Source organism: Salvia miltiorrhiza, chromosome 7 (assembly GCF_028751815.1).
Source record: "Salvia miltiorrhiza cultivar Shanhuang (shh) chromosome 7, IMPLAD_Smil_shh, whole genome shotgun sequence".
Classification (NCBI taxonomy): Eukaryota; Viridiplantae; Streptophyta; class Magnoliopsida; order Lamiales; family Lamiaceae; genus Salvia; species Salvia miltiorrhiza.
The window spans coordinates 22,112,017-22,124,894 of record NC_080393.1 but is presented as its reverse complement, the minus strand read 5'-3'; the positions used below and the strand labels follow the sequence as shown (position 1 = coordinate 22,124,894).

Sequence of the window (12,878 nt, the reverse complement as noted above, 5' to 3'; positions counted from 1 at the left end):
TTCCACAAGTATCCAAGTTTCATTATTAGTAGGTTCATTTATAACAGGCTCAAGCAAGTTTTCTGGTTCAGCATGCATGTTGGGTTGAGGATCCACCTCAAAAGGAACAGTGGGGTGAGGAAACATAAACTCATACTTGTTTTGATCAGCAACATTCAGATTCTCCACCTCACTTAGAGCAGCAGATTGTGAGGATTCAGTCAAACATGGAAAGATAAGTTCATTAAGCACCACATCCCTACTGATGCTAGTTTTAAACCCAGGGACAAACCTATCCCACAACCTATAGCAGTTGTTCATGATGACAAAAAAGGCTCAAACAGCTGCAAGCAGCAAAACTTAAGACAACAGTCTCACAGACACCGACAAACAATAGTCAACAAGCAACAACCCAGAGCAGAGCTCAACAAACACCAGAGTTCATACAGCCAATCCAGATAAGCCCCTCTCTCCCTTGTTACCCAGAATACTCGCATGAGGAGACCCACAGGGGAATCCAGACGAACTGGACTAAAATAAGGGAGATCTCACTCGGCTTGGAATACCAAGGGTTTATCGAGATGTAGAACAACAAGCGGAAGCACAAAAGCACAGGATCGCAAGATAGCAGAAACTCAGCAAGCAAAAGCAAAACAAAAAAGGGAAAAGCAGCAGGCAACACCAACCCTAGAATCTAGGGGTTTCAGGTTTAAGCCAATTTACCAGAGCCGCCTTCCCAGGAAGGGGAGAGGCCGGTCCTACCTTGTTCCTTGCTCGTCGGGAGCGAGAATGGCGCAGCCAAGGGGCGGCGGGGTAGGGTAAGATGTGTTAGGAGGGTGCCCTGGCTAGGTCACCGTGGCTCTGATACCAGTGTAGGGTATCTTCGTCTAGCCAGGGTTCACCACTTGGTTCCCGAACCTCCTGTCTTCCCCACACGTACTCAAGTACTTTGGATCTTCGTCTTCTTCTTCTCCTCTGCAGACAACGACTTCGCTGCTCTGACCCTCGACTTCGCTGAGCTGGCCTTTGTCGACTCCTCTGCTCTGGCGCTCGTCGACTTCACTGCTCTGGACCCACTTCGCTGCTCTGCACAAACAAGGAAGAAAGCAAGCAAGTAAAAGGAACCACATGAGACCAAAAAGAAGAGAGAAACAAGAAATCAGAGGAAACTCGAGTTTGGGAAAAATGTGTCCTCGGGACACTTTGGCTCATATTTTTCCCACAGTAAGCTCGGCTCTTCCAGCAGCTCAATGATCACGGTTCAAAAGGGAACAAGAGAAACAGATCAGCACCCCAATCCCGATTGCACAACCACCAGCAGCAGGAATCCGATGAACAGGATTCCGATGGCTTGCACACCCACAAATTAAGTATCACTAAACCAGGAAACCGATGGACAGGAATCCGGTGATACAAGCACTCAATCGAAGCGAAGTTCACACCCACAGTCACCAATCAGGAAACCACGAACAGGAATCCGGCGACACTACAAGAAGGAATAGCAGAGCCTTCTGAGTCAAACAGTGTGTGAAACTTCCTTGCAATTGAAAGACTTGCAGCAGGGATAAAAAGGAGTGTAGGTCATTGGGAAGAAGGGTGGAGCATTGAAGTCGGAGGTGGGGATCGAGGAGACGGGCGGCGAAAAAGGTGAAGCGGCGCAGATAAGTGAGGATGAGGGGAGTAAATCTGAAGGGCAGTGGGCTTAGGGTTTGGGAATGGGCCGGGTAGCAGATTTGGGCTAGGGAAGAGTATTGGGCCAGAGGAGTTAATGATAATTGGGCCAACTCTCCACATTTTAAAATAACATTAAGTGGGTTTCCAGTAAGGAAAATTAAAACTAATACCAAGCACAAAAAAAATACTTCATTTGTCCACTATAAACGTATTATTTTTTTTAACACGATTATTTAGAAAGAGTTAAATTATAGTACTATATATTTTTTTAGTTAGAGGTAAATTATAGTATTAAGTTGTGTGAATATAGTCTGACGTCAATTCAGCTCGGAACTCGTGGGCTAACTCAATTAGCCCGATAATTCGAGAGGGTTAGGGCTAAAAAAATTCAACCCGATAAAATTACAGTCCGAATAGCCCGTAACTGAATAATCCAACACCTGGTAGGATTGGCCCAAAAATAGATCGAACCGAATAGGGCTGACCCGAAAATAATGTGTTTGCTTGATGATATGAAAATTTTCTCGTTATTTGATTTTCAACTTTATTACTTAGCTTCTGAAACATAGTATAATAAGATTATTTTTTTTCAAAAATTTGTGAAATGTATTTTGATTAAATATTACTCCCTTCGTCCACCAAAAGTAGACCACTTTGGTTATGCACATGATTTAATAAAATTGGTGATGATTTGGATGTAGTGGAGAAATGGTCCCACCACTTTATGAGATGCGTGGTTGAGATTGAATTTGAGGTGGGTTTTTTTGTAAATAAAGAGTGTTTGTAAGGATAAAATATTAAAGTGGGTGGTGGGACAATTTCCATAAGAGGAAAGTGGTCTACTCTTTGCGGACGCCCAATATAGTAAAAGTGGTTTACTTTTGGCGGACAAAGGGAATAATTTTTTTTTGAAACAATATTAGAAAGTTATACTCATCATTTTACTCCTATGTATTTTTAATCTAATACTTAACATAAAATACTTAGATGTAAAAATTACAAAATTATAATCATTTAACAAAATTATGTATCTTTACATATCTAAGAGTTGCATATCAATTATTATGTAAGTCGTTGTTGAAATGTCACTTATTTATGCGTATATTACAAATATAATATTGACAAGAGAAATATATTAGTTAATATTTTTAATTAATTTTCGAGTTCGACTAACCCGAAACTCGAACATTTAGAGTTAGAATTGAAGATTTCTAACTTGATTTTTTTAACACGATTAGTCCGCACCCGAATAATTCGACAACTCGATTGGCCCAATTGACATCTAGATTTAAAAAGGAGATATGGAACACAAAAATTATCATTTATTGAGCTTAATCGTTTGCAAAAAAAAAGGAGGACATTTTAAATGAGATAATTCAAAAAAAAAAAACAAGACGTATGAAGTGGGAATGAGAGGTAGCAAATATGCAAATTTCTTGGTTACAAGAATTGAGGAAAAATCTATAAGTTCATGAAAAAACATGGATTTTTTTTTATTTGACATCTGCTCATAACTCTCATATTTTTTTTTAATTTTTTTTTATGAAACCTTAGGTCTTAAGCATTAATTTCATACCGTTGTGTGCGTGTGTTGGTCAAGCGGTAAGGGGTTAATGCTTAAGGCCAAAGGTCTTGGATTCGGGTCCCCTGTAGAGCGACATTTAAATTTTTTTATTTAATACTGTTAATTTATCAAAAAATAAAATACTGTTAAATTTCCCCGCTTTAAAATGTTCTCTTTCATAGTTGAAGAAGAAGGGTGGAGCCCTATAAGGATAAAAAAAATCAAATATAATAATAATATTCGCATTTTAATTGAATTATTATGGGGCTATAAAGAGAGAAATAAAGAGGTATGAGGAAATTGTTGTAAAGAATATTGGTAGGTGGGATTATTATTTTTGTAGAAGGTAATGAACCTAGTAAGCAATTTTCATGTACAAGGACGAAGCATAGTCGCTCAAAAATTATGCTAATACTGTTCACATTTTGGTGGGATACAGAATCAGAGAAAAGTAATACCCCATTCACATAGTGGCTCAAAAATTATGCAAATAATGTTTTTAAGTTTTGGTCGGATAAAGAAAACAGAAAAAAGTAAAACCCAATATCAATCCTTGAAAGTAAACCAAATGTTTCAAAAAAGAAAGAACAATTTAAGCCCAATTATGAGCCCAATAATGCCGCAGTTCCCCATTACATAGACCTGCATATTCTCCAAGTCCCGTTAAACGCTAAAAAAAATAAAAAAAATATCAAATAATGTCTCAAGTCCAAATCCGGGCCTTGATCCAAACCATTTTCCATAAACCCTAAAATAACCCGAAACCCTAGTAACATATCTTGACATTTCTCTATAAATTGAAGTTCCATAGGCCCCCACTCTGATAAACCCTAATATTGTTGCTCTCATACTATCTGAAGCGCCGTAGTAGCAATCATGGTTGCAACCACACCAACCCGAGGAGGTATGCCACTAATCTTCCACATTTCTTTATCTGTATTAACAAAACTCGAGGAATTACATAAGTTGAAAACAATTTACTCTTTTTGCAGGACGCGGTGGCTTTAGGGGCGGCCGAGGAGATGGCGGCGGGAGAAGTGGCGGACGTGGTAGAGGCGGAGGTAGAGGCGGCGACTTCGGCGGCAGAAGTAGCGGAATGAAGAGAGGCGGTGGTAGAGGCAGTGGTAGAGGCGGCGACAGAGGCCGCGGTCGAGGAGGCCCCAGAGGTGGTGGCAGGGGAGGACCGATGAAGGGAGGAAGCAAGGTGGTTGTCGAGCCACACAGACATGACGGCGTTTTCATTGCTAAGGGTAAAGAAGATGCTCTCTGCACTAAAAATCTGGTGCCTGGTGAGGCCGTTTATAATGAGAAGAGGGTTTCCGTTCAGGTACAGTCTTGCTGTTCTTGTATTTCTAGTTTAACTTAAGTTTGACCTATTTGTTATATGTTTGTTTAATTTATATATATCTCGTTTCTTACCAGAACGAAGATGGAACCAAGGTCGAATACAGAGTATGGAATCCCTTCCGTTCGAAGTTGGCTGCTGCTATTCTCGGTGGAGTCGACAATATTTGGATTGTGAGTTTATCAATGATGTGATTTGTAATGTGAATTCTTCAATTTTAGTTGGGTTATTAAATATTTGTTTTTGATTGGATGAAGAAACCTGGGGCACGTGTTCTTTACCTTGGCGCTGCTTCTGGAACAACTGTTTCTCATGTTTCCGATCTTGTTGGCCCTGTGAGTGGTTTTCCCTCTAGCTGCTTTGAGTTAATGATGCTTTAATGTGTTTGGTTTTTTAAAGTTTGGTATTTTGTTTGTTTTGGTAGGAGGGTGTGGTTTATGCTGTTGAGTTTTCCCACAGAAGTGGTAGAGACTTAGTGAACATGGCTAAGAAACGAACGAATGTTATCCCGATCATTGAGGATGCAAGGCATCCTGCTAAATATAGAATGCTAGTTGGCATGGTTGATGTCATTTTCTCTGATGTTGCTCAGCCTGACCAGGTTTGATTACTGATTGTTTATTCATTCCTATTACTTAATCATTGATTTTGACTGTTGCTAACCATCTATTGTTAAAACTGGTCTTTGGTTCAAAATAATATCCTATTTTCTGTAGTCTTACTCATGTTTTTGTATAGACTACATATAAATTATGTATGTTTATATATATTACTAGTTGTTTCTTATGTTTCCATTGATATTTTATCTTCATATTTTTTGTTTTGGTTAAAGTTTGTTATTTTGTTGTTGTATTTCATCAATTGATGTCAGCAGAGGATGAGTAACTCGGATTCCCCTTCAAGACTTATTGGGTGATGTAAAACCGAGTGTCTGATGCATTTTTTAATTTACTATTCTTTTATTTACTTTTCATTTGAGTTGTCAGTTGAAAATTTATTTCTGTTGAGTCTTTATTTGAGTTTTAATTCTTTTATTTCTGTTTGGACAACCCAAATATTTCTCTCTCCCTATTTTTCCCCTTATTTTTCAAACGTTTCTTTTATAGTAGTTTTAATGCAAGCATAGAAATTATGAATGTATCTAATTATCAATGGCCTTGATTGCTTCTGTGGGTGAGTTCTCCATGGATATATACCCCTTTCAAAGTGAGTTCATGTATTTGGCCTCCACAGAGGGGCAAACTCGTGATAGGGTAAGAAATATCTTGGATTGCAGCACAAATGGGCATTTATTATCTAGCAACATGTTTTTACATTTGTTCTTGAGGTCTTTTGAGATTAGAAGATAGTGTGGGATGTCTGCTTTGCCATTTTGTTTGATTTATTCATCCCCTACAGGCAAGAATTTTGGCTCTAAATGCATCATATTTCCTTAAAGCCGGTGGCCACTTTGTCATTTCCATCAAGGTTTGTATTGCTAATTTCTTTTAATGTCTTATAGCTTAATTGTAAGAATCACTAAGCTTCTGTCAAAAAGAAAGGGAATCACTAAGCTTTACCATTGTTTCCAATGGTTGTGATTTATATGTACCTAATGCATTATAATACTTTGTATCTCTTCAGGCCAACTGCATAGATTCGACTGTTCCTGCTGAGGCGGTCTTTGCCCAAGAAGTAAAGAAATTGCAGGCTGAACAATTCAAACCAGCGGAGCAGGTTACCCTGGAACCGTTTGAGCGAGACCATGCATGCGTGGTTGGAGCATATCGTTTGCCGAAGAAACAGAAGGCTGGAGCCTGAGCATGGGCTTTGTAACTTGTTTTTTACATCTTTATTCACTTTGTCACAGAACAATTATGACTTGCTAAAGTAGGCTTTTCACGCTTTTTAGTATTATATGTATTGTTCAGTTTAAAGTGGGATTTCAGCAATTGTTGTTTTGGGTCATGAATCTGGTAATACTCCATATTGTTATGTATTTGCTTTGATATTCGATTACATATTTGGTCTCGTTTACAAGGAGAAGTAAAAAACTAAAACACAGAATATGGTTTTGTTTGAAAGAAAAGTCCGTTTATCTTGATGCGTATAATACTGTTATCCTAATGAATAGCTACTGAAATGTTGTCTAATATTTCAGTAGCATTTCTGAATTACTGAATTAGCTTATAGTTTTGTATAGTGATTAGTCCGACGTTGATTGGTTGTTCCTTTCCTGCTTAGAACATAAATTTAGATGGCGTGTTTGGACTAGTCCTTTTTCTGTTCTTCCTTGTGGTTCAAGGTGTGGAATGCTTCCCATTCTAGAAATATCGTAAGAGTAAGATAAGAAGGTGTCTTGTGAAAGGAAGAGCAGTAGTTTCTTCATTTATTAGCTCCTAACCCTAGGGATATTAGCTATTAGTTTCTTCATTTCTTTTTGCCTCAGATTTTAGCTTCTATCTCATTTGACTCATGCAAACGAATATCCAGAATCTGACTTCAGTTACTCTTTTTCGGAACATCTCAAACCTCTTCTTTTGCTTAGTATGAGGGTAAGCCACTCTCCATTGAACCTCTTAACTTACAAATTATTTACTCCCATCTCTGAAAACTGTGACCCAATGAAAATTACATAAATTTTAAGAAAAAATGTGCTAGTTGTGTTTGAGTAGAGATTTTTGGATTCCATGCCTTTTTGTAAATAATGAGATGGGAAGTTTGTGGAGTCACTTTCAAATAAGGAAATATTATAATTTTCAGGAACATACCAATATAATAACAATATCATAATTTTTAGGATCAGAGACTTAATCAATAAATTAATTGTATTTGATCTATAAAATATTTGTACTTTTTGTGGTCATAAACTCACAACACTTCTCCTCTAATCAATAGGTCGGGGGTTCTGGGTTCGAATCAGTTAGAAGATTAGAGTGTGAGTGTGAGTGTGTAACAATAATAATAATAAAAAAAACTTCACAATAGAGCGACCATAATCTAATTTATAATTTTGAACCAATTCTATTTGGGATAGTCTCGATCCTCGGACCAATTTACTCTTTAGATGACTGGTATGCAGGAATAGAATTAGAAGGGAATTGAATGATAATGAAAATGAAATGGAATGAAATATAATATTCCTATGGTTGGTATTTATAAGGAATTAATGGATAAGAATGAAATAAAATTAACACAATAATAATAATAATATTAAAATTATTTTATTATTTTCACTAATATTATTATTATTATTATTATTATTATTAATTATGTTATATTATTACTAAATTGTTTTATTATTTTTACAATTATTATTTATTACTATTTATTATTATTATTAATTTTATTATATTATATTATTATTTTTGCAATTATTATTATTATTTATTATATTAATAATATTAAATTATTTTACTATTATTTATTATTATTATTATTAAACAAATAAACTTTTATTATATAGTAATCTCAAATCCGTGGGAATACATAATACCATAGGGGAGGGGAGGAATGGCTAATCCCATATGTATGAGAATAGGCATTTCATCGGGAATGTCGATTCCCATTACAAAAACAGTACCAACTATAGGATTGGGAATGGACGCTGGAATCACCATTCCATTCCTGCATATCAGTCATGCCCTAGTCCTTTACATAACCTAAGATTTAAGCACACAACAATATATTTTTGTTCACCTAAAAAAACAATATATTTTTGTTTTATCTTATAAAATTACCAACTTAATTTATGGATATCTCAAATAATATTTATTGCAATTATGGTATGATCAGGGGCGGATCCAATGAAGGGCGATGGGGGTACGGTTGTACCCCCAAAAATCGAAAATTTTTAGTAATAATATTATACATGATTATGGGGTAGATAGTATTTGACTTGTACCCCCAACTTTTCTACCGGCCAAATTACTTTAACTAAATAGTTTTAGTTTGGGCTTTGGGCCCAAGGAGCCCAACTAAAAGTTAATAAAGGGGGTTGCATTGCTCACAAAAGAATTAGAGAGAGTTGGCTAATAAAAAATTAGAGTGAGATATATTTCTACAAGTTTTCGATGACGAGGTTGTGAAATGTTTTGAAGAAATAAAGACTCATTCGAAGATAAATTAGATAATTATGTAATTTTTATTTTTTTTATTCGAATAATGTTTTGGGACGTACTATTTTTAACATTAATTAATTATCTTTTACATTTATATTTATGAGATTATTTTTTCGTACCCCCAATTTAAAATTCTTGGATCCGCCACTGGGTATGATGATATATAATATTAAATACATCAAGTGCATACTCCCGCTTAACTACAACAAAATAGAATAATACAACTTATAATGTAAATTTAGCACACCCGAGTATGTTATAAGCGATGTTTTAATATGGCTACTACATTGATCAATCATATAAAAGAAAATAATGAGGGCCAAGGCAAGGGATTTGAATAATTTGACGAATCACTTACCTAACAAAGCGAATGGAAATGCATTCCAGTCATGATATATTCTTTCCAAACTACTTTACACAATTTTATTTATCCATAAAGAATATACAAAAAGATAAAAAAAACTTTCTAACTGAATTGTCACGCCAGTTGAATGTGTTGTAACTTGTAAGCTAACTCTTGAAAATAGTTACTACTACTTTTTAGTTGTTTCTAAAGCCTTATTGTTTCACTTTTAATCAAAGACCAAATTAAATAATTCTAGTATGCATACCAAACAAGTCCTAGAATATGGATTCAGTCATTTACTGGTGTTCGTAGAAAAATTGTGTAATATTATGATATCATATAATAATATATGATGTATAGATTATATTAGTATTTGCATTCGTGTAATGTACGGAAAATATTTTATATTTTTTATATATTTTATAAATACTAACTCAATTATCATACATTTTTCGTCCATTTTGTTTCCTTCTTTCTTTTCCTTTTTATCTGCCATTTTTTCCCCTTTTTTCCTTTTTTGATTTTTTATTGTCTTTTTTGTTACCATACCATTTTTACTGATTTTCTTTATATTTTTTGTATTTGAATTGACCCATGTATTCAGTTTGATAAATTTGTGAGCTTGTTGAGTGATTTGCTCATCACTCTTATCGCTCCCTCAATTTTACTCGGCATTTTTTTGTAGATGACCTCCCAAATCTTGACGTCCTTTTGAACACATTGAAAGTACAGCTTGATTTGTTTGTTGTCGCGTAGAATAGTGTTGGAAGGACGTTGATCATTATATTTCCTCGTGATTTCTCCCAATACACGATGGCCTTTTCAAAAAAAGTACATGAAATTTATTTAGAAAATGAGTACATGGGGAACTCAATCCCAAACGACAACACGGTAAAGACAAGATTACAACACCAGAATAACATGAAAGGATTATGTGAGTTTGGTCGGAAAACATCTAGTAGGATCGATGTGTAGCAGAAATTAATGGGATTCATCGTCTTAATCCATCTCTATGGGAAAAATATAATACCTTCGACCGTTCTAGCATTATCATGGACTCTTTCTGTGAAGACTCTCTCATTTTTTACTTTTCGGATCTTCCAACAAACACTCAACAAATTCATGTTATTTTTTACTTTGGCCAGATAATGTTTAGCAACATCTTTCCCACTTTGTTCCCGCCCATCTCAACAAATTCATAGAAGTGATCCGAAATTGAAGACAAAGAAACGAAGGGAATCTTCCACCAACTGCAGGTATTATTTCAAACCATACCAGAAAATAGCAAAGTAGCAAGATATGATCGGAGGACTCCACTTGAGAAGAGAAGAATGGGCAGTTGTGGTTATTGTTCTCGAGATTAACTTCCTTCTTCGTCAAATTTTCTCTCGTAAGAATTCTATCTTGAAAAGCTTTCTAGACGAAGGAGAACACTTAACATGAGATGTATTTCAGTCAAATTATATTAAAAGTTGTCGGTATTGAAAGAAATGATGCTGTCAGATTGGATATCTTCTTTGTTGTTGTGTAGAATGTTGTAACGATAGTTGCAAAGTTATCAGGATAGCAGCAGAAATATGAACATTAGAGATAATTTTTCTACAAGTTATATTTATAACTTATAGATGTCTCAGGGCGAAAGAATCCACTATTGAAATGTGAATTACAAAAGGATTCATAATAACGAACCCTAACGTCACAAAGACATGGAAACACAGCTGAAAAAAATACAATGAAAAATATCACAACTCTCACAAAACACTCAAAACTATACTAAACGGAATCAAAGATTCCGTTGTACAAAAACAAGAGATGTTATGTGAAATGTTGAAACAACACTCTCAGCGACACAGACTCTGTCAAACAACTTGCTTTTCTTTGTTGGCTCTCTCTTTCCCCCATCTTCAAGTGTAAGACATGGCTCATCTTATAGATGTTTGAAACTCTTGAAATGCAGCCTGCCAAGATCAGTTACAAGCTATGGTTGAATAGCATTGAGTGTGAGAGTTATAACTTGTCAAAAAGATGCTCCTCAACTCACACTACTTTGTAACCACTTCCCTATTATCTTCCACTTGAATGCCTATTTGACTTAACCTTTATTCCTCATTGAAATTAGTTACAAATGTTACAAAGATGTTACATTTGAACTCCTTTATGTATTATTCCTACAAAACAATAATTTGTGAAGAAATAAAAAAATAAATATTAGTGGTTCAAAATGTGAACCCCAACAATCTCCCATTTTTGCCTTTCTTCACAAAACCTGCACAACCACAAAAAACATAAATATGTACAAAGCAAATTTATGAAAAGCTCATAGAAAAGTTCATAACTTATTAAAATCTCTCCCTCAAATAATAAACTAGCCACTTATCTCCCCCTCAAACAAATAACTCCCCCTTAAAACAACTCACCACTTAGATCCCCTTTCTTGAGAAAAAAGTAGAAAAATGTCGATTTTGAAAAGAATAAGACACTATTCCAAAACAAACTTAAAGAGAAAATATTTTATGATATGTTAACCAAACACACATTACAACACTCCCATATTTTTTTTTTATCGAATTCAAGGTAAAAAAAAATGTGATAATATTTCTGTTACTCTTTTAAAATGTTATCCATTATCATAAGAGCATAGTCAACCCTAACCAAGATTGACAAAGCTTATTCTCTAAGAAAGAAATACACCACAACCATTTCATACCCCCAAGAATGACACTAATATGGCCATAAGTACCTGACCCCGATGACTTAGGGTTCCAATGGTTGGTTGGTTCCCGCCGTCGTCTATGGCTTTCGGTGGACTCAGTTCACCGGGCGATAGAGGTGCGCTCAATCTGCCGGTCGTCTCTACCAATTTTCTCACAAATACTCCTCGTTCCTCATTGGTTGTAGGAGAGCACTCCGAGACCGCTTCTCTGGATCGAAGTTCGGGTGTTGCTGCTCCGCCCGCTGGTGCGTTGCCTGCGGAGCGGATCTTTACCAAGCAATCTAAGCAGCCTCAATCTTTTACTACTCTACCAAACCCTACGATGGCCCCCCAAAACCCTAACATGTTCAATGCTCAAAACCCTACCCTTGAGGGTTTGTCTGCTGCTGCCGCTGAGAAGGAGAAAACTCAGCATACTTCCTACGCTGACATAGCGATGAATCGATCTCAACGCCGCACTGATCTTGCTGCTCATCACTTTCACGCGTTAAGGCCAACAAAAGACGGAGATCTCCTCTACCTTAAGATACCGCAGGAATTATATGAGAGGGAGGTGTGCTCGGAATTCTCTTTTGCTCTTACGGGTCGTCTTTTGTTCCATAAGGGAGTCCGACCTTTGCCTGCTCTGGCGATCAAGGAGGAGTTACAGAAGTTATGGAATATCGAGGCGAACTGGAAATTTATACCCCTAGGTAAAGGGTATTATACGCTGGCTTTTAACAATGCTGTTGATAAAGAGAGAGCAAAACATAAACTGGTTTGTGAGCTATCATGCGGTCATATCCGTTTGAGAGAATGGGCAAAGAACTTTGACCCGTTTAAGGAGCACTCCTCATTGGCGAATGTCTGGGTTAGGATACACTACCTTCCCATTGATTATTGGAATCCAGAAATCCTCGCTGGTATTGGTCGGTTGGTCGGGCACACTCTAAAAATCTATGGAGCTTCGGTTCGCCGAGATTTCGGTCAATTTGCTCGACTGTTGATTGAGCTGGACATGTCCAACCCTCTCCCGACTACTCTTCTCATCGATGGAGGTTCGTTATCTTTCCATGTTGAGTTTACTTATGAAAACCTGCCTTTCTATTGTTCTAGGTGTAAAATTACAGGTCATTCTCTTGATAAATGCCGTAAGAAGGCTCTTGTTGAGAGGGCTG

The 12,878-nt window shown here is 36.3% G+C and overlaps 1 protein-coding gene and 1 non-coding gene across 2 annotated transcripts; both read left to right on the top strand.

Moving 5' to 3' along the window:
• Positions 1-3,950: 3,950 nt before the first annotated feature.
• On the top strand, positions 3,951-6,560 carry LOC130993457 (rRNA 2'-O-methyltransferase fibrillarin 1-like). The gene is made up of 7 exons (XM_057918357.1): positions 3,951-4,121; positions 4,210-4,544; positions 4,640-4,735; positions 4,820-4,897; positions 4,987-5,163; positions 5,961-6,029; positions 6,186-6,560. The coding sequence occupies exons 1-7, from the start codon at positions 4,094-4,096 to the stop codon at positions 6,360-6,362; spliced, it is 960 nt and encodes a 319-aa protein (XP_057774340.1). The 5' UTR covers positions 3,951-4,093; the 3' UTR covers positions 6,363-6,560.
• Positions 5,431-5,501, top strand: LOC130996368 (small nucleolar RNA snoR60). The gene has a single exon (XR_009092550.1). It is a non-coding gene; the product is annotated as a small nucleolar RNA snoR60 (small nucleolar RNA).
• Positions 6,561-12,878: the final 6,318 nt, after the last annotated feature.

Excerpts from the sequence above, each read along its gene's own strand:
- LOC130993457 (XM_057918357.1), top strand. The coding sequence starts at position 4,094 with ATGGTTGCAACCACACCAACCCGAGGAG. Across the intron at positions 4,122-4,209 it reads AACCACACCAACCCGAGGAG|GACGCGGTGGCTTTAGGGGC; the intron begins GTATGCCACTAA and ends CTCTTTTTGCAG. Across the intron at positions 4,898-4,986 it reads TTTCCGATCTTGTTGGCCCT|GAGGGTGTGGTTTATGCTGT; the intron begins GTGAGTGGTTTT and ends TTGTTTTGGTAG.